The sequence below is a fragment of the Zootoca vivipara genome, chromosome 10 (genome assembly GCF_963506605.1).
Source record: "Zootoca vivipara chromosome 10, rZooViv1.1, whole genome shotgun sequence".
NCBI lineage: Eukaryota > Metazoa > Chordata > Lepidosauria > Squamata > Lacertidae > Zootoca > Zootoca vivipara.
Genome location: NC_083285.1, coordinates 42,188,292 through 42,214,213, shown reverse-complemented (window position 1 = coordinate 42,214,213; position 25,922 = coordinate 42,188,292). Strand labels below are relative to the sequence as shown.

Sequence of the window (25,922 nt, the reverse complement as noted above, 5' to 3'; positions counted from 1 at the left end):
ATCAGCCTTCTTTATGGTCCAGCTCTCACTTCCATACATCACTACTGGGAAAACCATAGCTTTAACTATACGGACCTTTGTCGGCAAGGTGATGTCTCTGCTTTTTAAGAGGTTGTCTAGGTTTGCCATTGCTTTTCTACCAAGAAGCAGGCGTCTTTTAATTTCGTGACTGCTGTCACCATCTGCAGTGATCAAGGAACCCAGTAAAGTAAAATCTCTCACTGCCTCCATTTCTTCCCCTTCTATTTGCCAGGAGGTGATGGGACCAGTGGCCATGATCTTGGTTTTTTTTTGATGTTGAGCTTCAGACCATATTTTGCGCTCTCCTCTTTCACCCTCATTAAAAGGTTCTTTAATTCCTCCTCACTTTCTGCCATTAAGGTTGTGTCATCTGCATATCTGAGGTTGTTGATATTTCTTCCGGCAATCTTAATTCCGGCTTGGAATTCATCTAGTGCAGCCTTTCGCATTATGAATTCTGCATATAAGTTAAATAAGCAGGGAGACAATATTGTTGTCTCCATATCCAGTTCCATATCCAGTTCTAACTGCAGGTTCTTGTCCCACATAGAGATTTCTCAGGAGACAGATGAGGTGATCAGGCACTCCCATTTCTTTAAGAACTTGCCATAGTTTGCTGTGGTCAACACAGTCAAAGGCTTTTGCATAGTCAATGAAGCAGAAGTAGATGTTTTTCTGGAACTCTCTAGCTTTCTCCATAATCCAGTGCATGTTTGCTATTTGGTCATATGATTTTTTAACATCTACATGAAGCCGCTTGGAGAGATCATCAGGGGGTTTGGGTTGGGTGTTCATCAATATGCAGATGATACCCAGCTCTACCTCTCTTTTAAATCAGAACCAGTGAAAGCAGTGATGGTCCTGTGTGAATGTCTGGAGGCGGTTGGAGGATGGATGGTGGCTAACAGATTGAGGTTGAATCCTGACAAGACAGAAGTACTGTTCTTGGGAGACAGGGGGCAGGCTGGTATGGAGGACTCCCTGATCCTGAATTGGGTAACTGTGCCCCTGAAGGACATTTCTGAGTACATTTCTGAGCACAATTCAAAGTGTTGGTGCTGACCTTTAAAGCCCTAAACGGCTTCGGTCCTGTATACCTGAAGGAGTGTCTCCACCCTCATCATCCAGCCCAGACACTCAGGTCCAGCGCCGAAGGTTCCCTCGCTGCAAGAAGTGATGTTACAAGGAACCAGGCAGAGGGCCTTCTCGGTAGTGGTGCCTGCCTTGTGGAACGCCCTCCCATCTGATGTCAAGGCAATAAGCAACTGTTTTACTTTTAAAAGACATCTGTTTAGGGAAGTTTTTAATGTTTGATGCTGTATTGTTTTTAATATTGGGTTGGAAGCTGCCCAGAGTGGCTGGGGAAACCCAGCCAGATGGGCAGGGTATAAATAATAAAATATTATTATATAATATTATTTATAATAATGTATGCAGTTCTTTGAACATATAGGGTGCTCTGGAATTTTTTTCTTATACTTGCCTTGGAGTAGTTCCTTGAGATTTTCTGATCTGAAAAATGGGAATCAAGCCCAAGAGTACCTAGGCCACCATACAAATCCCTTAGTGACCAAGAGGTCTTCCAATGTAACAACATTTTGACACTGTATTCAAGTGGTGAGGAAATGCAACTTACCAAGAAAGTGATTTTCACTTCTTGCTGCTGCTCAGTGTGAAAGTGACAGGTGAGAAAACTATTGAGAAAGTATGTTCAAGTACTGTATTGAGAAACTTGAACAGGTTTTCAAATTTAAAAACAAAATAATTGTCACTGTTCATTTTTGTGAAGGTCTGTTTGACTTGTTTCTTGCAGTAGCCTCCAATGTGGAGATTCTGAACCACTTCAGTCCCGGCAATGTCTGCTTTTGCTTGGGAAAAGCAACAAGCAGTGAACCTCTGAGGCCTACTGTGTCAGGTTTGTATTTATATTTGATATTAAACACCAGTAATGGGGAACTGGTGGCCCTCCAGGTGTTGTAGGACTGCATCTCCCATAATTCCTAGTCATTGGTTGCATCTGTTGGGCGCTGAAGTCCAGTAGTGTATGGAGGGCCACAGGTTTCCACCCCTGGCATATACCAACTACTAGCTGTCAAGGGAAACCTGTTTAGGGAGCACCATGTATTATTTTACAGAGACGGTCAATGGTGTTAACATTTCTCTGGAAAGGTTGGAGCTGAAAATCTGAAGGCAGCCCTGTATCGCGGAATTTTTAATGTCTAATGATTTACATTTTTGTGTGCTATAAGCCGCCCAGAATGGCTGGGGAGACCCAGCCAGATGGACGGGGTATAAATATTATTATTATTATTATTATTATTATTATTCAGAAATGGACATACAGTGTCATGGTGACTCCCTTAGCTGAATCATTAACTGCTACCATTAAATCATTACAGAATATGTAAATCATTAAATGCTACCATATCCTGCTTGTCAATACTTCCATCTTCATGCTTTAATTATAGGAAGCTATACTCATTCAAGCTTAACATTTAGACCTGCCCCACAATGCTGGAAAACTACACCAGTGGCAGTTTAAGTGCCAGGACAAACATAATGCAAGATCAGACATAATCTGTGCTAGGACAAACATATACATGCAAGCCCTGCTATCTGTACACTTGCTATCTTAAAATTCACTGATCTGCATGTAAAGAATTATGCCCAAACTTCATTATACGCACTGCAGATTCAGATATCCAAACATTTGGCTTCCTAATTTCCTTATTTGTGCTTTGCTGTCTGGAGGCAGCCGTTTTCAGACAGAAACCGTGGACAGAGGGAGAGGGGAGCAGTAGAGATTGGATAAATTAGTTTTTTTACTTGTCTCTCTTTTGCTGATGGACTGCAGCCATTTCAAGAAGAAACCCTGGAGAGATGGGGGAGGGAGATCAGACATCCTGCATTAGAAATATTTCCATATGAAATAATGTAAATCGTGGACTTGTTATGCAAACTCTCGCCTAACAAATGGTTTCCTTTGATAAGTGGGGCCTGCATGTATATATTACACCAGGCATCCCCAAACTGCGGCCTTCCAGATGTTTTGGCCTACAACTCCCATGATCCCTAGCTAACAGGACCAATGGTCGGGGAAGATGGGAATTGTAGTCCAAAACATCTGGAGGGCCAAAGTTTGGGGATGCCTGTATTACACTAACCAAGATGCGGACATGCCCAGGGTTATTCTGTAAAGATAGCTGAGCAGACATTTGAAGTCCAGTACTTAATCTCCTACACTTGAATGGCTTCCTTTATGTGTTGACTCCTGACATAGAGTTACTCTTGGAACATAGAAATAAGTTTATTTGGTAGGGATTGATTTAACTAGTGTTGGCTCTGATTAGAGAGCAGCTAACTGTGAATCAACTATACTTGTTATGCATAGTTTGTTGGTCACAAGATTAATTGCTTTATTCTTTCTGTATTATGCCTGCATCTATGTTGTAACAGGGCAGTGACCTTCTGAAGAGTAAAATAGCCACCATTGCCCACATTCCACTGTCACCATGTCAGGTAAGCCCTTAATAAATTATTAGTAATTTTGATACTTTATCAAAACCCTTCCAATTTTAAGAAAAGACCAAGCCAACCATACCAGTGTTGTTAACTTTATTCCAGTTAGCTACATGTGTGATGCAGTGTTTTGAAACTTCAGAGAGTCAGGCTGCTCATCAGATTGGACACCTAGAATCACAGACATCTTTTCACTTACTTTTCTCTAGCTCTCAGACAGAAAAACCATATTTACAAGAACAGAATATGTAAATCACTGGCTTGATCCAGATTTTTGAGTGAAAGGCCATTTGTTCCCACCTTTTCCTCCCCATTGCCCCCCAAAGCTGCTCAGGAGGGATGGAGTATGGGAGATTGCAGTAGATGGGGGAATGAACAATGAGGAAGAAGCTTCAATATGTCAGTGGTTGGATTCTTACAGTTTCTCCCCTCCCGCTATGTTCTGTACTCCCTCCTCCGCCATTCTGAAGGTATCCCTAACCCTCACAAGCAGCTTTTTGGGATGGGTCAGAAAATAAAGGGGAACAAAGCCCCCATAGCATGAGTAGCTTTTCTGCTTGCAGAAAGTCTGGGTCTGAGTAAAGATCTCTACCAAGGCCATGACTGGTTTACAATGCCCCTAACTATTGCATTAGGAATACTTTCCTGGTTGCCAGTAAAAGAAGGCAATAAGAAGCTCTGCTGAAATAAGTGTATTTAGAATTTAGCACTTCAAGGGTTTGAGAAGAATTGGGGTTCACATGGTATATTCAGAGGAATTTTCCATCTGTTCCCCCACCCCTTCTAGAACAATAGTTACTGTATTCCCATGCTTATGAAAAATGAATTTAATCCTACATACATATCTGAGTTACTTGGGCTATCCTGCATAATTCAGTTGCTTTTCCATGTTTCCATGTGTCCACAGTTTCCTTATGGTGATTTCTGGACTTTTAATAGCACAAAACTGGAGACAGATTGGCTAATCACAGAAGTGTTAGTGTGACTTTCCTGTCCCTTGTGTTCCATTGTTGTGTATGTGTGAGGGACAGAGGATATCGGGAGGTCCCTCCCATCTTGAGCTCCAGCCCATCCCCGAGCGCTGGGGAAAGCAGGGAGAGTTCCGACTCAAGTGGAGAAGCAGGAAGTGGTGTCCGAGGCTCAGGCAAGGTAGCAGAGCCACTGCCCAAGGTGGGACAGGAAGGGGGGAGCAAGGGGGGAAGGCCGATCCCACCGACTCCGGAATTGCGCAAGAAACGTCGTGGGAAGAGGCTGGGTCTCCCCAAGCTTTTATGCTGGAGGAAAACGCGCCAACCTCCATTCGGGGGTACTGAAGAAGACTGACAAGATGTGCCCTTTTCTGTAAATAGCACTGCCTTTAGCACTGTAAATACACAGCACCAATAATAGGATAAAATGCAGAGCTGTGTGGAGTCGTTACTCTGAAGTAGCCCACCCAGGCCACTGTGACAGTATGTTTGTATTGTTTTTACATATAGGAAGCTGTACCCCTACTGCTGGTGGGCCCTTCTCTGCTCTCACGCCCAGCATATGGCCTCAGGAGATCTTGGCAAAATATGCCCAGGTACTACTATAAGACAAAGTGACATAATAAATATTGCATCTAATTTCTCTTTTGTTGTTGAATATTAAACAGTAGTGTACATTATGAATGTTTGTATGTGTCTTCAAGTACCCTTCTAGGCATTTGTGGCATTTAATTGCTGGTTCAGCAGCTGCATTCATGCTAGCACGAAAGGATCTCCCAGGTCCTCCAACAGGTAAATTGGCACTGCTGGCAAAATCTGATACAGAGCTCGACTCTAATACAGTGGTGCCTTGCTATACGAATTTAATTCGTTCCAGGACTCAATTCGTCCTATGAAAAATTCGTCTAGCGAGTCGCGGTTTCCCATAGGAATGCATTGAAACTTAATCAATGCGTTCCTGTGGGCTCCGGGGGACTGGCGGCGGGGAAGGCAGGCAGGCAGGCGCTTGCTCTCTTGCCTGCCTGCCTTCCCCAGCCAAGAGAGCTGTGTGTCAGGCGGCGGGGGGGTGGCGAGAAGCGGGGGAATGGATCGTTCCTCCACTTCCCCCCCGCCCGACAGAACTGGCGGCCGCTGCTTGCTGGGGCTTGTTAAGCAGCGCCCGCTGCACTTTGGCACCGGGGGACGGAGCCAAAGATTGGCAGGTGCTGCTTGCGAGGGTCCAATCCTGGCTGTGTGACAGGCGGGGTGGGGGAAAGGCGGAGGAACGATCAGCCAGGGGACAGGAACGAGATCAGCCTCTGTCACACAGTCAGGGGACAGAGCTCTGCGGCAACCGGCAGAGACCAGCGGAACACAAAGGGGAACCAGCTGCAGCGCAGGAAGAAGGCAAAGGAAGATCAGCTGATCTTCCTTTGCCTTCTTTCCTTGGTACAGCTGGTTCCCCTTTCACTAGAGGAATACCCTGTAGGTTTTGTGATCGGAGGTTTTTATGGCCATGCTTCACAAGATGAAGCGGCAGCCAAAGAAAACCTCGTCGTCTTGCGAGGCAACCTCCGATCGCAAAACCCATTCATCTAGCAGGGCATTCGTCTAGCAAGGCACCACTGTAGTTTATTAGTTGGTAACCTAAACACAAATTGTGTCTGATCTTGCATGATGTCTTACATTTGGGTAAAGAAGCCAGAGTATAAAATACTTCTGATGGCTGTGTATACCCTTTTTAAAAAGACTGGGTAGCAGAAGCTATGCTCTTGAGACTTTTTTAAAGGTTTCACACATGAATATCCTATAAATTTTCTTAGAAGTGCATGTGCCTGGCACAACATATAAAATGAAAAACAGCTGTGAAACATAGAATCCATTGGGATAAAGGCTACGGTACCAGTAAGGAACCCTTACACTGATAAAATAAATAAGACTCCAACTGAGCAGCTGTTTGCATGATAGGCACTGTTATATGTACAACTGCTTGGTGATGCTCAAAACTCGCATTCAAAGACAACAGGAATGCACAGAGAGGACCCGACAAATGTTTTCTGGGGCCATCTGGATTAACAGCAATCCCCAGGTTGAATCAGGAATTCTGTGGTAGATCTTTACATCCAAAAGAAATTGGGACAGCTTTGGTACTAATCCTAGCATGTTAAACTTTGGGACAATATTGTGCTTAAGTAGTTTAAACAGTACAGAATTTGAAGTATTATATGTGTCTAGAATAGAAGAGTAGTTGTGACAAGCATTGCTAAGGATGCACACACATGGAGAAGCATAAATGGGAGCAGCGTTTCCTGTGCATACAGTATATGTACACATATTATAATATGTAGACTGAGCCAATGAGTGACCAAATCATCAGTCTGTAGGATTTTGATGCCTTTTAAATAATGAGAAGGGGTTAAGGTTGGGATAAGCATGGCAAAAAATCTACAATGGAAATATCTTCCCAACATGTTCTTCCTAGATTTACTGTGGAAGTTATTTATATAGGCTATAAGAGTACAGCACAAATGCATAGAATGCTTCCATTTTTATTTTGGATGCCTGCAGTGTGTAAAAGTGTTATACCATGAAAGTGGCAAAGAATGGAAAGCAATTCTTTTCTTCGGTTTTCCAGAAAGAAGAATCTGTTGAACAGCCAGAGTTCCGGTATGATGAATTTGGTTTCCGAGTAGACAAAGAAGGCAAGGCCTTTCATTTCTGTGGTGTAACTTGTGACAAGATCTCCCTGGGGCTCTGCTTCAGAAGTCACTTATTCCCAGCAGTGCCTTTCCAACTCTTGATTCTGGTTGTGCTTTGAAAGCAGTTGACCTCTAAAGAAATTAACTTCAGGCTTTACTAACATGATAACATTCAACCAGGATAGGATCAGGGTGTTGCTCGTATGTATTTTAAAGCTGTAATCCATCTACATGTTTGTCTGGGCTCAAATTCTTGAAACCAGCAGAGTCTGAAACTCTGGAGAGCTGCTGGAAGCCGCCCAGAGTGACCAGGGAAGCACAGCCAGAGGGGTAGGGTATAAATAATAAAATTATTACTATTATTATTATTTGTGTACATTGTTTTTAGAAGATTTAGTGGTACAGAAATCTATGTGCAAATAATAAATAAATATTAGGACAGCTAGCCACTTTAGGTAGCCAGAATGAGCCAGAATACAAATGTTCAAATGGAAAAGTAAACACCTTCATTTTCCTGTTTCAATTTCAACTGGCTGGTGCCCATATACCTCATAAGGGACTGTCAGAGTGGATTTTTCAACATCACAAACGGTGGTGGTCTGTGCATGCTTTGGGATCAGAATTGGAACTTACACACTTGCCTAATCATGCACAACTGAATTATTGACTCTCTACCGTGTTTCTCATATTATAAGACATGTCTTATATTTATTTTTTCCTCAAAAAAACACACTATGGCTTATTTTCAAGGGATGTCTTATTTTTTTCCTCCTCCTCCTGCCGCGGCCGGCATTGCTGCTACACCTATCACTATGTCTTATTTTCGGGGTATGGCTTATATTCCTTGAATGCTTAAAAATCCTGCTATGGCTTATTTTATGGGTATGTCTTAAAATATGAGAAACAGGGTAGATTGTAAAGTCCAGCTTTTCAAGGAATTATTATTTTTCAGATGTAGAAGGCTACTTGCTACTTTCTTCCCCACACCTAAAGCTGGTGTTCTTTGCTACAGATGGCGCAGAGCCAAACTCTAGCAAGCTCTTGGGGATCCCACTGGTTGAAGAGCCACAGCACAGGCTGAAATGGCAGGCCCACTTGGAATTCACACACAACCATGACGTGGGGGACCTCACCTGGGACAAGATAGAAGTCACACTTCCACGTTCCGATAAGCTGCGATCATTGGTGTTGGCTGGCATTCCTCATAGCATGAGGCCACAGGTGAGGCAGCCCTGGTTAATCATGAAGGGGAGGAGAACTTGCTGGTGAGGTTTCCTGTCTTAATCATAAAACCCTTTCCTTCCTTCATTTCACCCAGCTGTGGATGAGACTGTCAGGTGCTCTGCAGAAGAAGCGAAATTCAGAAATGTCATATCGGGAAATTGTGAAAAACAGCTCAAATGATGAAACCATTGCTGCCAAACAAGTGGGTACTTTGCCATGGGTTAGTTCTTGGGGGTCAAGAAAGGGCACTCTATCAGGTGGGTGGAAGAAAGGGAAGGTTAAGAGCAGCGATTGGGAGAAGGAGGGGGTTACCCACTCAGTTTCGCGGAGTTGGTAGTTCTCTTCTAGCGCTGCAAATGAGCTTAGAGGGATTGGCTCGCAGCGTTCCTTCTGATATTGGCCAAGAAAGGATTTACTACCACACATCACCTCTGTGGATTTAAAGTTTATGTAGAACAAAGGGGGGGGGGGGTGTTGCGCACTTGCTGCCATCATGCTAAAAGGAAAAGAATAAAATCTTCAATCGTTAGAAGGTAGGAAGTTTTGAGGTCTAGGTACAGAACTTTGTAAGCATCTCTCTCAGCCAGCACAAATCTTCTTGCCACTCAGCAGCAGCTAATTACCCTTTAGGTGTAGAGTTTGCATATAATATCATTCTGTTGATGCACTAACATGTATTCATGAGTCGCTTTGCTCAGACTCTTGCTGTTGGATATAAACACTGAACAAAATGTGAAGAACTAATCTGGAGATCACTATACAAGGTTGTGTGTCTTGAGCTCCAAATAGCACCACTGAGTCCTAACTTTTAATCCTCAGACTCTTAGGGCAGATCCACACCATACATCTAAAGTACATCCAACACGCATTTAATGCACATGACTTGCCCCAAAGAATCCTGGGAAGTGTAGTTTCCCCCTCATAGAGGCACAATTTACACCATCCTGAACAAACTATAGTTCCCATGAATATTTTGGAAAGCTATGTGTTTTAAACATGCATTAGATGTGCTTTAAATATATGAGGTACATCTGCCCTTAGATTAATGAGTGATTCTCAGCCCATTAAGGGCAAACACCACAACCTAATGAAGGGGAAAGGACTTTGTAAAACTAGTAGGGAAGAGGAGGCAACTTTATAAATAAAGCAAAATGGGAGATGCCATTTATAGCGCTGTGAGTTCCTCCTTCAGATCTCATCATACCTTTTGCAAGGTACATATAGGCCACTAAAGTTGAGCCTTCCTCCCCCCCCATTGTAACTAATTCTGCCACCAGTCGTTGGAAGGTAAATATTTTTTTGCTTCAAGTAGGCAGGAATAAAAAGAATCACGGAGTAGAGACATCCAAGACAGCCTTAGGAACTTGGCAAGGCTTCTGAAGCAAAAGTCAACCCTTAAAGCAGGCTTTGGCCGCCTGGTACCATCCAGATGTTTTGGACTGCAACTCTTATCATCTCTGGCCATTCTGTTGGGAGCCAAAGTCCAACAACATCAGGAGAGCACCAGGTTGAGGAAGCCTGCCAATAGGCCCTCTCACAATGGCACCATTGATACTGTTTGTGGCAGTCAGGGTCTCATCCAGGCTGCTTTAGCGTGGAGAACTTCTAGAATGTGCATTGGCACATAAAACCCAATCCTATTTGGTACATTTTTATCTTGAGTGTGCAGTAAGAGATGTGCTGCTTACTCACTAACTTTGAGCAGTTCACTTCAGGTTGCAGCTGAGGCATTATACTGAATGGATGGAAGTTTGCATGCTCTTTGTGAGGCTTCCATTCTGAGGTGAAATGGCAGCCTCACACTACAGGCCTACTTTGTGGGGGGTGCAAAGAACGTAAGGACAGCCCAGGGGACTAGAGAAAGAAAAAAGATGGAGAGGATATTGCTAACTGAGTCTAGAATGCTAATCTGTGGTACTTGATTTCTGTTAGATTGAGAAAGATTTGCTCCGCACCATGCCCAGCAATGCCTGCTTTTCCAACATGAATAGTATTGGAGTGCCGCGACTACGCAGAATTCTCCGGGGACTGGCATGGCTGTATCCAGAAATAGGCTATTGTCAAGGCACTGGCATGGTAAATAAACCTCTCCTATTGTGGTTATATGTGAGTTGTTATTGTTTCCCTTGGGAATCTGTTCACAGCAGGTGAGAGGAATTCACAGGTACCTGTACAGGCAGCAACATACTTTTTTTTAATCCAGTAGAAATAATAAAATAAGTTTACTGCAGAGATGATGGCACCACTAAACATAATGTATTACTCCGTTCAGGAGTAGGATGACCATGGTGAGTTTTTGCTAACACCCAGCTGTAAGCCATAAAGTAGCCTGTTTCAGGTATAGCCACTGTAACTTGGAGAACCTCCACATCCCAAGAATTGCATAGCTGCCAAGTTATCCCTTTTTTAAAGGGATTTTCCCTTATGCTGAATAGGCTTCCTCACGAGAAAAGGGAAAACTTGGCAGCTATGGAATTGGAAGTAAGGAAATGGAGATTCCTACAGTCATCTGTGCAGTTAGATGTCCTATATGTTTCAACAGGGGGAATGAAGAATTTGTTATACCACATAGGTGCCATTTTCAGCAACATCCCTTTTGCCTATGTTATATTCACTGCAGCTCAAGGTCTTTGTGATGGGGAGAAATGAAGGCCATTTGAGTGGCAGGGCTCACCAAAGACTCTGGGACTACCGCTATTTGACTAGCAAAGTTATTAGCACCATAGGTTAAAATCAAAGTTTCTTTATGAACTTATGCTACATTGCTCCCTATTCATAACTCTATTTAGAATTTATTTAAATGATATGTAAGCCAGCCTGCAGCACAAGCTCCCACCTTGGCTCACATTGAGAGAGTGGCCCACCGTTATGCAATGGAAAACTGGCGGACAAGTCAGTCTACAGATATTAACCCTTTAGGAAGTGCAAGTAAGGGTGAACTGGAGGCGTTATCACTCTGTACACCTGAGGACATCCATTCCAACAAGCTAGAAATATCAAAAGGAGCAGACTGCTCTACAGAATTACCAGGCCCAAGGGTAATTTAATTCTGGGGATGCATTATTGCCCGCCTGACAAAAATGCTCTGGTTGTTTATGAGATGGAGAATGAAATCAAAAGCAGCATCCAATGAGGAAATGTAGTTATGAGTGACTTCAGTTATCCTCACGTAGATTGAATCAGTGTGTGTTCCTGTAACAACAAAAAAGTACAATTTCTAGACAGGCTAAATGACTATACCCTAGAGCTGTCGGTCATGGAGGTGACCCTGCACTTAATTTTAAGTAGTATTCAGGGCCTGTTGTGACATATAAGTGTCGTTAAACTCCACTATAAAATTCAGCATATATATTCGGATGGACAATTTAAAAAAAAGGTTTAGCACAGTCATGTATGATTTCATAGAGGAAACAGGGGCGGGGGAAATAAGAATTCCTTCAGAAAATGGAAGTTTCGTATAAATGAGAACAAAATAAGCACGAACTTGGAAAAAGAAATGATAACGGCAGCATTCCCTTCTGGTCAACCTTCCAGGGGTGAAATGCCAGTAGTGGACAACCAACTGCGCAGAGCAACAAATGTGCACTGTGCTTTTGTGTGGTAAGCTACTTCCCAGGCAGGCAAGTATCATAGTTCAAGGACACATTCCAACCAAGCAAAGGGACTTGAGGAGGATGTAAAGCAGGGCTGGTGGGGATGTGGTCTGGGGACTGGAGGCCCACAGTTGGCCCTGAGCCCAAGGATCCCTCTCCCTCTTATAGAAGAACTTTGGCAATTAATCAGTATATTAATAGCTCAAATAAATAACAGTTTTCCTGGAGTCACAGAGGTTTCCATTATCCCATTATTATCCTTTTACTGAAACTGAGGCTGCTTTGCATGAAAACAGAGTATTGCTCATTTGGCCCAAAGGTTCATCATCTAATATCCTGTTCTCACCATGGCTAATTATTTTCTATCCCTAGAATTCTGCTGCTGTGAGGGAGGGCACCAGTGGGCAGTTACAGGTGCTTTGCAGCTTATCTCCATGTTTTCCTCTCCTGCTAGGTAGTCGCTTCCTTGCTCCTTTTCTTGGAAGAGGAAGATGCCTTCTGGATGATGTGTGCTATCATTGAGGACCTGGTGCCGGCCTCCTACTTCAACACTACTCTGATGGGTGTCCAGACTGACCAGCGCGTCTTGCGCCATCTCATTGTGCAGTACTTGCCACAGCTGGACAAACTTCTCCAGGAACATGACATTGGTGAGAGCCTCCCTTGGGCAGCTGAAGGTTTTGAGCTTCAGGGTCCAACTCTCTTCTGTGAGCCACATTGTTAACACACTGTGCATGTGGCTGCTAAGGGAATTTAGTAGTGCAAATGAGTCAAACATGCTTTTGAGCATGAGTCACTTTAGCTTGGTATTTGGGTTGAAATGGAAGGAAATATATGCTTGTGTGCACATAATCTCTTGTGCTATTTGAAAATTCTTCTTTTAAGCGGAAATATTCTCAGTGGCTTCATTTGCTTGTTAATGGTTTGCTGTGAATGTGCCTATTTGGGCCACTTTACCTGCATGCTAGTAGCAAGCGAGCCACAGTCCTTTGCTTACTGTTCTGTCTGAACTAGGAATTGTAGGTTGTTTTGCCCCAAGCAAACCACAATCTGTAGGCAAATTTACTGCTTGGTTTACATTGTTTATTTGGCTCTGGCTTGACATAGTGAAAAGGACTTGAGAAGGGAGCTGTATTTGCCTGCACTGTTACAATCATAATGACATGGGTAGATTATTTGGAATAGATGTGAGTGTTCTCTGTTTTATGTTGGAAGTGGAAAGTGATTCTTTGGAGGGCAGGGGTATAGATTCTTCCTCGTGTGGGTGATTGGTAAACTAGAATTTCTTCACTGTCTCCATTCACAGAGCTCTCCTTGATCACCCTGCACTGGTTCCTCACATCATTTGCTAGCGTTGTGCATATCAAGCTGTTGCTACGAATTTGGGACCTCTTTTTCTACCAGGGCTCCATAGTTCTCTTCCAGGTCACACTGGGCATGCTCAGCATGAAGGTAACCGGCACTCCTCCGCTTTCCCCTCATGGAATGAGTGTTATATACAGGGACCGCTCTCCGGATTCCACCCCCCTAGGTATTTGGGGAATCCTTTATGAGAGGTGGTCTGTGTGTGTAAGGAAAGAAAAACAAAAAATGCTATATATTGTTATTTCGGAATCTGGGTGTGCAGTAGCTCCTTTTGCCACCCGCTGTTGCCTTTGCTGCTTTTTTGTCTTCTGAATTATGCCAGCGAACTAGTATATAGACTGGGATAATGATCTGTTTCAAGAAACACTTTGAGAAATAACCTCTGCTCTTCTGGTTCTGTGTTGGGCAAATTGATATGTGTGGCTGAAATTCAGTGTAGCATTAAGGAATTCCTTTATAGGAAAATAATTGGGTGCATTGGGAGATTAATGGAAGCATGCACTGATTGTTGTCCTGCATTCACCATGCAAACTTTCATCATGGGAATAGAGTTAGATGCAGATAAAGGGGCAGTGAGAATTGTTAGATGCAGATAAAGGGGCATTGAGAATTGCAATGGTATTCCAGAGCATAACACACAGAATGCCTTGTTCCCGTTAACGCAGGAAGATGAGTTGATTCAGTCAGAGAACTCTGCCTCCATCTTCAACACACTCTCGGACATCCCCTCTCAAATTGAAGATCCAGACGTGCTCCTGCAGGAAGCCATGCGTGTCGCTGGTTCCCTGACGGACGTGGCAGTGGAGACTCAGCGATGCAAGCACCTGGCGTACCTCATTGCGGACCAAGGGCAGCTGCTCAATGCAGGGGCTTCTGTCAACTTATCAAAGGTTTGTTTCTAAAGCTCTTGGGAATCACAAGTTAAAAAATATTTCCTTTCTCAGGTTTGGCTTCTGTTGCTTTTGTTGTTCATAGGTAGTGGTAGTGATGTTGAGTCAGTCTTGGATGTATTATTGAAGATGTGCTGCCAGACTTCCCATACTTCCTGCTACGTCCAGTATAGCTTTTCTGGTCACCCATACTTCTCTTTTTCTATCTCCCTTGGGTTGGCATGTCATTTGATGGGGAGGTTGTTGCTTTTGGCTTTTTGTATCTTTATTTTAGATCTTGTTATTTATGTGGAAATTGTTCCACATATTGCATATTCTTTGATGTTTATTGTTTATGACGACTTTCATTATGTTGCAGTTATGTATTATTTTTGCGTTGTAAGCTATAAGTTGGAAGCTGCATTGAGCATGATTTGAACTGTGGAAATGTGGCATACAAATAAAAATTATGTATGTATGTTTGATGTAAGTGACCCACAAGATCTGTTTTACCATACTGAACATAATGTAGCCAGTCACTATAGCGTTTTTACTATATCCTCTCTTTAATGAGTCTTGGTCTTCTGTCTCTCTCAGATCGTGCGACGCAGGACACAGCGCAGGAAATCTGGCATCACCTCTCTGCTTTTTGGTAAGGAGAAATGCATGGGCATATTATTGTTACCCTGCACAATAATTGAAAGAGCAAACATGGTAAATGTAGAGGGCAAAACTTAGTGGGTGTCTGCAAGATTGGCTGTGTGTTGGCACTTCATACTCAACTCAACCATATTTTATTTATTTATAGTGTACTGGGATGTGTAATGGAATGAGCCAAAGAAATCCTCAAGCTTCCTTCCTCCCCCCCCTCCCCCCGTTCCCCGATGCAGAATAAGTGGCTGAGGGTGGGAAAAGGAGTACATGAGTCAGAGGCACATTCAGGTTCATTCCAGCTTGTGCACATTGTGCTAAACTATGATTTAGTTTAAACATGGCCATAAATTGTCCTTGCACTATTGTACACTGTACTAAGCACTCTGTTTGCCTTCCGGGTAAGTAAGGAGACACTTCTGTCTGCTGCCTAGATTCATCTTTTTAAAAATTAACCTCTTGGGAGTTGTGTACAAGCTGTTTATTCTGCTGTACGCAGGAGTGTTCCTCTTCAGTGGCTGTGATGGAACCCCAGGTGAAGCCCTTGCTCTTTGTCCTCTTTAAAGGTCCAGAGAAAGAAAGTAATATGAGACACACAAGTAGTATTTACAAGTAGCGAACTGCCCTCCTTACTTATTGATCCACTTCTGAAAGGCTGCACTACTTTTGAGACTATTCACTAATAAAGGTCTGTCCCTGAGCAATCCACTCTGCAGAAACCAACCTGTTTTTTAATTTGTGTAACTGTGCCATGGGGTTTATAGACCTTTAAATCCCTCACTGAAGTTGCTTTGTAGGGAGCTCAGGGCAGTTAACTTAGTTTTAAGTTTACACTGTAGGTGTGCCCTTATTTTATTCTAGCTTAAGCATACTTTCAGGGTTTTTTATGTAACCTTTGAGAAGGCCTGAGAAACTGAACCAGGCTTCGGTCTCTCTCTGTTCTGCCAAGAGGCTGGTTATAAAATGTATTTATGGGGCTTTGAGATGGGGCATAAGGCACACCTACAGTCTTTCTCATTTCATGTATTCATGTGGAACAAAGATTGGATTTTTTAAAAGAGCTGTTGTAATTAACATCAGTTCAGGAATAGAGTGGCACTAAAAAAATAAAAAGGAAAACACAATTGTTAGGAACTAGGTATGGGTGAAAATAAAGCAGCAAGTATTACATTGCCCATAATTCCTTGGAACACCCTTATGTAGAATAGTGTGTAGAGTTCTGTTGCCCTATCTTAAAAGAAATATCCTGCAGAAAGGCAACTAAAAGTTTAAACTTTAGGGGGGGAAATATGACTAGTGGGGAAGTAGATGTGATTGAGACATAAAAAGATGGAAGAAATTCATCCTCTCTCATTATACTACAAGGGCAAGGGCAATGGTCTTATTTGCTCCTTTGTTTAGACCAACGATTTCTAACCTGTGGTAGCATGACCAGTGGCTAAGGAGTATGGGCATTGTAGTCCAAACATCAGCATTCTCCACAGGTTGGCCAACTTTGGATTAGACAATTGAATAGAAGAAGGGAAGTCCGTCTTTTTGCTATGAGAACAAAATGGAAATTCGGTGTACAGAAGAGGATGATGATGATGATGCTTCTTATACCCCGCACATCTGACTGGGTTGCCGCCTTGCTCTGTTTGAGTGATTTCCTTATCCTTCCTTTGTTTCTGCCTTCCTTTCAGGGGAAGATGACATGGAGGCACTGAAGGCCAAGAACATTAAGCAGACGGAGCTGGTTGCAGAGTTGCGCGAGGCCATCCTGCAAGTGGCACGGCATTTTCAGTGTGTGGATCCCAAGAGCTGCAGCATAGTGAGTAGGGGCTCTCCGACAAGAAAACCTATGCTTCCTGCTACTGAGATGGTTACCACTGTACCCAGTTTACTGAAGGAGGGGCTGGCTTGTGCAGTGTTGGGTGAGAGCTTGCCTCATGGGGGAATAAGGGAGGATACAAAGCTGGAAGAATGTCCTCATCCCTTGTTAATCTCTGCCTTCTGCTTGGCATGAATTCAGATTACTCTTGTTTGTCCCCCAACTAGGATTTGACTCCTGATTACACCATGGAGAGCCACCAGCGGGACCATGAAAGCTATGTGGCTTGTTGCCGGAACCATCGGCGACGGGCCAAGGCATTGCTGGATTTTGAGCGCCATGATGATGATGAACTGGGCTTCCGTAAGAATGATATCATCACGGTACGATGGTCTGGACCAACAGAATGGTAGCATCATGTAGGGGGGTGGGGAAATCAGACATTATATGAATAAGGAACAACAAACACAGTGAAGTTTGTTTTTTCCCTGCAGTACACCCAAAAATAATTGGGGGCAACTTCTGCTACATGGGTATCTCGGCTCAGATTCCATATTTGCTCCCATACATTGCTTGCTGCTCCTCTTTTTCCTCCGTATGATCAAGTCTCTTTTACTCCTTTCAATTGCTGCAGATCATCTCTCAGAAGGATGAGCACTGTTGGGTGGGAGAGCTGAATGGCCTAAGAGGTAAGTGCAAATGGGATTTGTGTGAGGGGGGAATGGTAAGCAGGAGTGCAATGGTGGATTCTCTGCCCACTCCCAAACAAGAATATTAATCTAGGGGTGGGGGCTACTTTCACACCCTGTGCCACAAATACTGTTTGCTTATATACAGGCTGATACCAAGACTAGATTGCTATGTTGTTATATTTCCCTGCTCTTTATAGGTTGGTTTCCTGCAAAGTTTGTGGAAGTTCTGGATGAACGGAGCAAAGAGGTAAAGTTTCCATATTAAATGTATGGTCCTGCTTCCTGCCATTAGTGTCTACTGTTCTCTGGATCCTTGTAAAGGACATGGTGGAGAAACAGATGCTGGGAATCTGGGCGAGTGGGAATCACATGCTGGAAAAGTCCATACCTCTTAGTCACCCAATGACAATCTGGGTTACCTGAACACAAAACCATTAAATATAATCTCATTCTGTGCAAGCTTTGTGCACTGTATATTTCAGATTTGGGAAATAGGAGATACCATTATTCCCCTACTCCAGTGGGAGAGGTAGAACATACAGGAATAAGGTGACAAATCCAAGCTCACTCAATAAATCCGTGGCAAAGCCAATAATTTTGCCAGCAACCAGTTGGGAGGGGCAGTGAAAAGTTCTACCATACGTGCGTTTCTGTTTGCTGTGGCTTCTCATCCATTATTGGAGGCTGTGCTCTTGTTCTTCTCAGTATTCCATTGCTGGAGATGACTCTGTCACTGAAGGTGTGACGGACTTGGTTCGAGGGACACTCTGCCCAGCCCTCAAAGCCATATTTGAACACGGGCTGAAGAGGCCGTCTCTGCTGGGGGGGCCCTGCCACCCCTGGCTCTTCATTGAAGAGGTAAGAGAGGCACTTGGTGTCAGCAGGGCCTTTAGAAATAGTATGGCAAGTACATGAGACCTCTGTGCAGCTGGCAAGTACAGAGGCTTCTGGGAGAGTGTAGTAATTGCAGGGGGGGGGGACCTGCCGGTCTGTCACAATAAGAGACAGCCGTATCAATAACTCTGCTTGTGTGCTCTTCTCTCTCTAGGCTGCTGGGCGAGAAGTGGAGCGTGACTTTGACTCTGTGTATTCTCGTCTTGTGCTCTGCAAGACCTACAGGTAAATGTTTCTCGCATCAGTCTAGTGAATTAGATGTTCCCTGTCCGTCATGTCCCCTTCTTGGCGATACTTATTTTTCTTCTAATGTTTTCACATATTACCTTGTCAAACAGATAAACAACTGTTTGACATTTAGAAGACATAAGGCGGCCTTTTTCAGGGAAGTTTTCCACAGTTGAGGTTTTATTGTTTTTACTATTTTGTTGGGAGCCACCCAGAGTGGCTGAGGCAACCCAGACAGATGGGTGTCATATAAAAAATACAATGGTGGGGTGGTGGTTGTTATAGGCCAGGTTATTGATGTAAGATGGGCTAGCCAGTGTCTCCGCTGCATAGATTACTTGTAAATTGAGGCTTTCTTCAAAGGGCTACAAGCTTTTAGTGGTGTAGGTTCCTAGCAAAGTGGCCTGTGTTGAAATTTGCAGGGACTACAGAGAATCATCTTTGCAAGGAGCTGTTGCTTCTGTCCTGTGTGTGGCACTGGGTAGGGCAAACGTCTGACTCTCGCTTTTTTGGTATCAGCTGGATCTAATTTACGATCTATTAATTTACTGTCCTAGGTTGGATGAAGATGGGAAAGTGCTAACTCCAGAGGAGCTGCTTTATCGGGTAAGCTGTTCTAGTGTTTTAATTGGGTGTGGTGATGTCACGAAGGTGTCTTTATGATGGGACAGTTTTGTTTTCAGGGTCTAATGATGGGGGGACCTGTGACGAGCCCAGAGGGCTGTCTTCCAGCAGGTGGCAATCTAGAGTCCTTTCACGCTCATTGCCTCTAAGGCCCAAATGCTTTGGGTAGAATACCTTTTGCTTGCAGTTTGAGCTTTTTGCCTCCCAGGGGAGAAAGGCTGCTGAATAAGAATCCATACAACTCCCTTTTTCCCCCTTGCAGGCGGTGCAGTCTGTTAACATGTCCCATGATGCAGTACATGCCCAGATGGATGTGAAGCTTCGTTCTCTTATCTGCATTGGACTGAAGTGAGTCTTCCAGTTCTTTTTCATACAAGGCTGCTTTTGTTAGCAGAGAACAGGAGCCTAATGGGTGGCTTAGATTGGGCTTCATCAGCTGGGGCTGTGAGCTGGCAGCCTAAGGTGTGATCTGCTCTGCTGCTTCCGAGCCACAAGGTCTTCCACCTTTTATTTTCCCTAAGTTTCCTTATGCAGCGGCAATGGAACGTGTATGTGTGCTAGTAACTTTCCCTGTGCCTTGTTTTTCAGTGAGCAGGTGCTGCATTTGTGGCTTGAGGTGTTGTGCTCTAGCCTGCAGACCGTGGAGAAATGGTTCCATCTCTGGTCATTCTTGCGCAGTCCTGGCTGGGTGCAGATCAAGTGTGAGCTCAGGTGGGTGGAACCTCCTTTTCCCCACTTTATTTTACTGCCTAACTCCACCTCCTGGTAGCTGCAGCCTTATGTAAGTGAATGAAATCATACTTGGCTATGTCATACAGGGAGAGAGGGTATGCCAATTGCTTTCATTGTCCAATCTTAGCTTCCTTGGGAGGAATGGGTCTTTATGTGCAAGGCTAATGGCAGTACATTGTGATGAGCTCATCAGTCATTATCCTAGCAGAATAGGATTTGATTTTTTATTCCCCCCCCCTTGCCATCATATACCACCAAACCTTGGCTGCCACAGCCAGCATCTCCAGAAAACAGAAAATAACCAGTTGTCACAGCTCACATGAAGATGCATTAGCCAGGCTGGCTCATGGAAGAGTAAAATAAGGGCTCATCCACCCTTCTGCTTGTCCCACCACTTTCCCAATCCCTGTTTGCTGCTGGATTGGGTCAATCTGCAGAAAACCCGATGTTCCATTTCAGCGGTAAATGGGATTTTCCCAGGGGAAAGCAGTGGGGCAAGCAAAAGTGTGGACAACTACTGTACTAAGAGTGTACAGTAGTGCACTCAGTGTTTCTACATTGGGAAGGCTTTTCACCTCAGAGGATCAAGAATGAGAAAAGATAAACACAGGGGAATGGGTACACTTGAGCTTCAGCTGTAGCAGAGCTGAGTAGAAAGCAAACTACAAAGGAGTTAGTCTGTGTGCAGCAAAACTAGGAGAAAATGTACTGATTACTGAAGTTACCTGAGTTTTGTATTTCATAAGGACAGTTAGACCTGGAAGCATGCTTCTTCTGTTAGGAGAAAAGTTGTATGATTCACCTACGGTATGTTCTTACACAGCTGTCAATTGTGCCTGTGGAACTGCCAAGTGCTCCTAAGTAAGGATGCTGGTAATCCTCTTTTTAAAATAAAATATTGTCTCTTAAATAGATGTGGCAGTATATATTACACATGAGCTGTGTTAAATGTGAGGTGACTGAACAGTTCAGGTCTAGATTTTTCTCAAGGGTTTTTTAAAGAGCCACTTTTTTAAAACACCTTCAAGCGCCTGTTTTCTTTCTTGCTTATTCACTTCTTTAAAATGTCAAATGTCTTGAAGACTTGATTTGTGGCAGTAGACAGAGATACAATGTTTTGCAATTCTTGTTTATGGAACAAGCACAATTTTTAATTGTAAGAACAGAATGAAGTAAATGTGTCAGAACAACTTAATTTGGATTTCAGTTTGATTACTTTGCCTATAGTGTTTGCATAGCCCCCCTTTTAACCTCTCTTAATGGTTGATATGTTCTGTTGCAGAGTCCTCAGTAAATTTGCATTCAGCCTTTCTCAGGATTGGGAACTCCCTGTAAAAAGAGAGGTAAGCGTGTGTCCCTTTAGTCAATCAACAGCCCATGCATTTGCATCAACCCCAGTTTAGGGTTAGATTGTGTCCTCTCTTATAGCAGGCTAATCTTTGTCCCAGCCTGGACCCTTTTGTTTTCCAGGATGGTATGGTGGTGGGCCCTGAAGCACACACACTACATACTGTATTAGCGAGAGTGGGGAAATGTGCAAAAACCCTTTGCCTTCCTTTTTTAGGAGAAGAAGAAACCACTGAAGGAAGGAGTCCAGGACATGCTTGTGAAGCACCATCTCTTTAGCTGGGACATAGATGGGTGATTCTTTGGCCTCTATTTGGACTTCTTGGATGACATCAAACCATTGGCATATTCTCCTCCCTTGCAGCCTGTTCCCCCTTCAGTCTGTCCCTCTCACCAACAGTCTTTGCTAGTCAAGAGTTCTCTTGTGGACTGGTATCAGTTTGCTTAACAGGTGGGCAATAGCATATTGATGAGAGCAGGGGTTGTGCTGCATTGTTTGAAACTGTGGCTGTCTAGCTTCCCTTTCCCATGGTGTCAGTAACTTGGTTGTGCAGAGCATGTGCAGATTATGGAAGTCATGTACCACTCAGGAGTCTGCGCCCCTTGGATACCAAGCCTATTCAAGGCCTGCTGGTCTGGGCAAGAGGGAAGACAGTAATGTTAGACAGATTCATATATGGGAGGGAGAGGAGATCAACAGATTGCAAGTTCCTCCAAGGCTCACTTTATTTATGATGCTTATTTTGTTACATACAGCTAACATGTGAAACACCCCTTATTAGTGTGTCTCTGAAAGAGAGAGACTGATTCATGACTAGTTTTCCCAGGTGCTACAGTGCATGAATGGCTGGGCTACTGCCACAAAGTGCCTAAAATGGCTAGCTGGTTTAAAACTGCATTGGTTGGCGCAGCAGGAACCTAGCCTTTAATTCTGGCTCTTAGCTGAACAGCATCAGTTCATTTTAGCCTGGAACTTTATAAAGAAAAAGAGAGAGATTACCAAAAGATGTAAAATGTATCCAGAAATCTCTGTATATTTTGATGTAGCTTAGCAGGAAATGGATTCAGGACCGAGATGGCTCAGGGAGTCAACTGCAACCTACACTGATGATGATGGTAGAGGCTGCAAGACAGGAGCACATCATTTAGGGAGCACAATCACTTGTCATTTTGGTTTCTAAGTAAATTGCACATCTTGTGACTAAGACAGTAATAGGGAAGTAGGACTGCTCTTCAGATGCCTTATTTCTGTTCTCCTGAGTTATGTGGGAAGTATTAGTAGTTGGAAGGAATAATTGACACTTCTGCGAATGATTCTAGGATTTGAATATTAAGTAAATCAGCCTTGAAATACTGTGTTTCTTATTCAGTGAATAGTAGTGTTACAGTCTGGTCAGCTAGAATATACTGACTGTGACCTATATGAGAATAGATTGCAAGTCCCTTTCCCCATAGTTGCATTCTGTTCTACTACTGGATAATTTGCCACACTACTTTCAAGGTGCTGTTTTTAGGAAGGAGAAACTGTCGCAATAGTGTGAAATGGCTCTTCATCCCTCCACAAATGTTGAATGCCTTTGCTGTCTTTTCACCATGGCACGTATCAGTATCCATTTTGCCATGACCAAAGATGAGATGTACAAAGATGTTACAACACAATTTTTTTTAATAAAATGGATTTTTCAAATAACTGAAAAAATAATTTGATTTATCCATTATATTCATTCCATACCCTTTTCCAGTTGCATGTTCACTCCAGGTCCAATACTATAGCACTGCGTAAGCCTCTTGCGGGTGCTGATAACCCCTTTTCATTGATGCATAGTGGAATAAGTGTGCGTGCTAATCAAATACAAGCAGTGGTTATCAGCAGAAGAGTGTGTACATTCAAACCAAAGGAAGACCCTTAGACTTTGTTTTACTTTGGGGATAAAAAGGAGAATTTAGGGAACTTATTTTATAAGCCATGTGTTTTTAGACACTGGCAAAAGAGCCCATCTTAATACCAGTCACTTTCTCGTTCCACAAAAGAGTAGTATTCCTACAATGGGCTTAACCGTAGTGCTTTTCTTCATAATTTTACACTAGACATGTTTACCCTTTCAAAACCAGGCAGCTGTTGGGGATAGCACCTTTCAGCACAAACCCGCTAAAGCTGCCCTGATCTGAGCAACAAGTACCTTCCAGTCTAAACTCATTAACTGCTCTTAGTCTGAAAACAGGTAAGATACTACTGAACCAGATCCTCTCCCCACACTGAAGTTGGCTTATTCTTATTTTCTATACTGTGAACAATCCCAAGTCTAGACCAAACCTTCCCAATTAGTGGTAAACTGAGTGACAATATTAGTAGTAGGTCTTGAAGAGTATGCAAGAGATACGCCACCTTCAGCAGCCATTAATTTAATTTCCAAAACAGTCACATTTTACTGAATGAAATAAGACGTGCAGTTGGCCAATCACATAACTAATATTCTCTTCAAATCCATTCATCATAAAAGAGGGTGTATAGGATATGTTATGTAGACTTGATAAAATATAAGAGAAACAGAAGGGGCTCTTGGATCCTGTCAAATGACAGGACCCTTCTTCCTTCTGCTGTGGGGTGAAAGGCAGTGCCAGCAGACACATTTAACTACGAATTTTCTATGGGAGGGGAAGAGACTAATAGAAATACAATTTCCTTTGAGTGACATGTGCAATAAGGCTAAAACTGGTAGTCTAAGGACCAAATCCTCTTCCCCACCAAACCACAGGCTAAAATACCAGCTCCCCAACAGTTTACCACACAGTAGGAGCTAAAGGGAAGTAACTACCCCCTAACCAGGTAGATAACTTCATCTGCTTTCCAAAAACAAAACAAGTTTTATAACGGCTATATACAGAAATTTTACCAGCTATAACTGAAACCAGATATCAAGAGGCAAGACTGTGGTTTCTAACCATCCTCTTAACCACACAGCAGCAGGGACTATGGCTACAGGAAAGTTCCTCTGTGCAATGAAAGACATGCAACTCCTTAGGCAAACAGCACCAAAAACTCTTGCCACAGAGAGGAGGTTAGTGCTCATGCTCTTGGAGATCAGCTGAACTCTCCAAACGGAAGTGGAGCCACAACCCTTAACCTACAGCCAAGACCAGACATCCCCATGACACCAACCTCCAAATCAGAGAAAGCTATACTTCATATGCAGGAAAACCCTTGGGAGGAGTAGCTGAACTCAAACCCATGAACAGCATAAGCACTAGGAACAGGTGCATAGTGCAGCTCATCTGCTCCAGTGCTTATGTTTCCCAAAGGCCCAAACGTCACAGAGCGCCACCACTTTGAATAAGTAAGTTCTAGCCAACTAGGTTTCATAGGCAGGGTTATTAAGAGGAGGCGGCAGAGCTATTACAGGGGGCTAGGAGTATCATCCCCAATGCAGCTGTATTGATTCATAACCAACTGAGTGCCTGAGACAACAATGTCAGGTGAGATACAACAGCTAGGGCATACAGCCGCCTCTTAGGTTTTAGTGGAACAAGGGCTACATGCAGGAATTATGTAAGCTGTGGCACATAACATGGACTTGGCTTTCTTGCCAGGCAGAAAGCACCTATACTATGGCATTGTTAGGGAATTGCTCTTGGAACAGGATGCTCATCCATATAAGCAGAAACCTCACTAGTCCTGTACTCATCCTCCCACCTCCAAAGATGGCCAAATTAACTTTTGCCAAGTTAAAAAGAAGTGCAGTTGCTTTCTAACTAGGCAGACTGAAGGTCAGGAAGGAAGCCTGGTTTCTCCATTAAGTTCTTCCAAACTGCTTTTGATTCTTGGCTTTGAACTAAATCCTCAACCCCATTCCATTCTGAAAACCAACAAGTCATACAACTGGTGCGACCACTGAACATTTGAGGAAAGGACCCTGCCTTAGTCCACCAAAAGCTATGAGAAGTGTGGTAGCTTGCCTGAGGTTGAATCAGAAGACATCACTGGTACGTGCCCTTGGCTCTAGCTTCATGAAAGCCGGTCAAAATGCGGGGCTCTTAAGAAAGAGGAGACTTTCACTTAAGAGCCCACCCATGTCCTACAACCCAGCTGTACTGCTCCGCTGAAGTCTGCATGCTCAGAGAGCTATAAGCAAGAATCCCAGTGCAGCTGTAAATCATGTCCATCAAGGAAGTCTGTGGAGAAGAGGCTAGGTGTTGCAGTACTGAGGGGGGTGAGGCTCATCACTGGCCCTCCTGACAGCTCCAACCAATCCATACTGTCCAAGTTAGCCTCTCCCAGGTCCAAGCTTGGTTCCCCAGTAGGCTCCGGGGCAAAGTGCAATTCTGATGTGTCCATAGGTGAAGATGGGTGGTCCAGGATAGCTGAACTGCTTAGCATCTCGCTGTAGAGGTCAATTAGGGACAGAGGCTCAGGTCCATCAGGTCCAGCTGTCAGCAAGGGGAGGCCAGTGCTGCTTACCAAGAAGTCTTCCAGCCTGCCTGCTGGGGTGGGATTAATAGAGCTGGTGTGGCTCATGGGCACCTGCAGGGGGAGCTCTGAGGAATGGTGGCTGTTGGACGGAGAAGGGCATCCTGGGGAAATAGTGGCGCCTTTCCTTCCTGGGGAAGATTGCTCCTTGAACTGAGCTGAAATCTCTGAGAGAGAAAAAAACAGCACTTAAATCCATGGATGCTTGCAATATTTTTACTGCTCCTAAACATGGCCACAAG

General features: G+C 43.7%; 3 protein-coding genes across 11 annotated transcripts in view; 2 read left to right on the top strand and 1 right to left on the bottom strand.

Moving 5' to 3' along the window:
- The window catches only part of ADSL (adenylosuccinate lyase), a 32,103-nt gene extending 26,999 nt beyond the window's left edge, over positions 1 to 5,104 (top strand). Inside the window, exons 15-17 of the mRNA XM_035127064.2 lie at positions 1,835 to 1,936; positions 3,478 to 3,540; positions 4,448 to 5,104. The gene's annotated coding sequence lies outside the window, so the exon portion shown is untranslated. The remainder of the gene's footprint in view (positions 1 to 1,834; positions 1,937 to 3,477; positions 3,541 to 4,447) is intronic.
- On the top strand, positions 1,861 to 25,846 carry SGSM3 (small G protein signaling modulator 3). Its single transcript, XM_035127061.2, has 22 exons — positions 1,861 to 1,936; positions 3,478 to 3,540; positions 5,019 to 5,104; positions 7,123 to 7,189; positions 8,199 to 8,407; positions 8,505 to 8,612; positions 10,343 to 10,486; positions 12,458 to 12,653; positions 13,310 to 13,455; positions 14,034 to 14,258; positions 14,835 to 14,889; positions 16,571 to 16,698; positions 16,926 to 17,081; positions 17,333 to 17,387; positions 17,588 to 17,637; positions 18,096 to 18,248; positions 18,439 to 18,509; positions 19,070 to 19,118; positions 19,399 to 19,484; positions 19,725 to 19,847; positions 21,151 to 21,211; positions 21,433 to 25,846. The coding sequence occupies exons 2-22, from the start codon at positions 3,534 to 3,536 to the stop codon at positions 21,511 to 21,513; spliced, it is 2,256 nt and encodes a 751-aa protein (XP_034982952.1). The 5' UTR covers positions 1,861 to 1,936; positions 3,478 to 3,533; the 3' UTR covers positions 21,514 to 25,846.
- MRTFA (myocardin related transcription factor A) overlaps positions 22,864 to 25,922 on the bottom strand; it is a 92,423-nt gene continuing 89,364 nt past the window's right edge. For all 9 annotated transcript variants that reach the window (XM_060279809.1, XM_060279813.1, XM_060279815.1 and 6 more), the window contains one exon: positions 22,864 to 25,847. In XM_060279809.1, the coding sequence (XP_060135792.1) occupies positions 25,336 to 25,847 (512 nt within the window). In that variant the 3' untranslated portion in view covers positions 22,864 to 25,335. The remainder of the gene's footprint in view (positions 25,848 to 25,922) is intronic.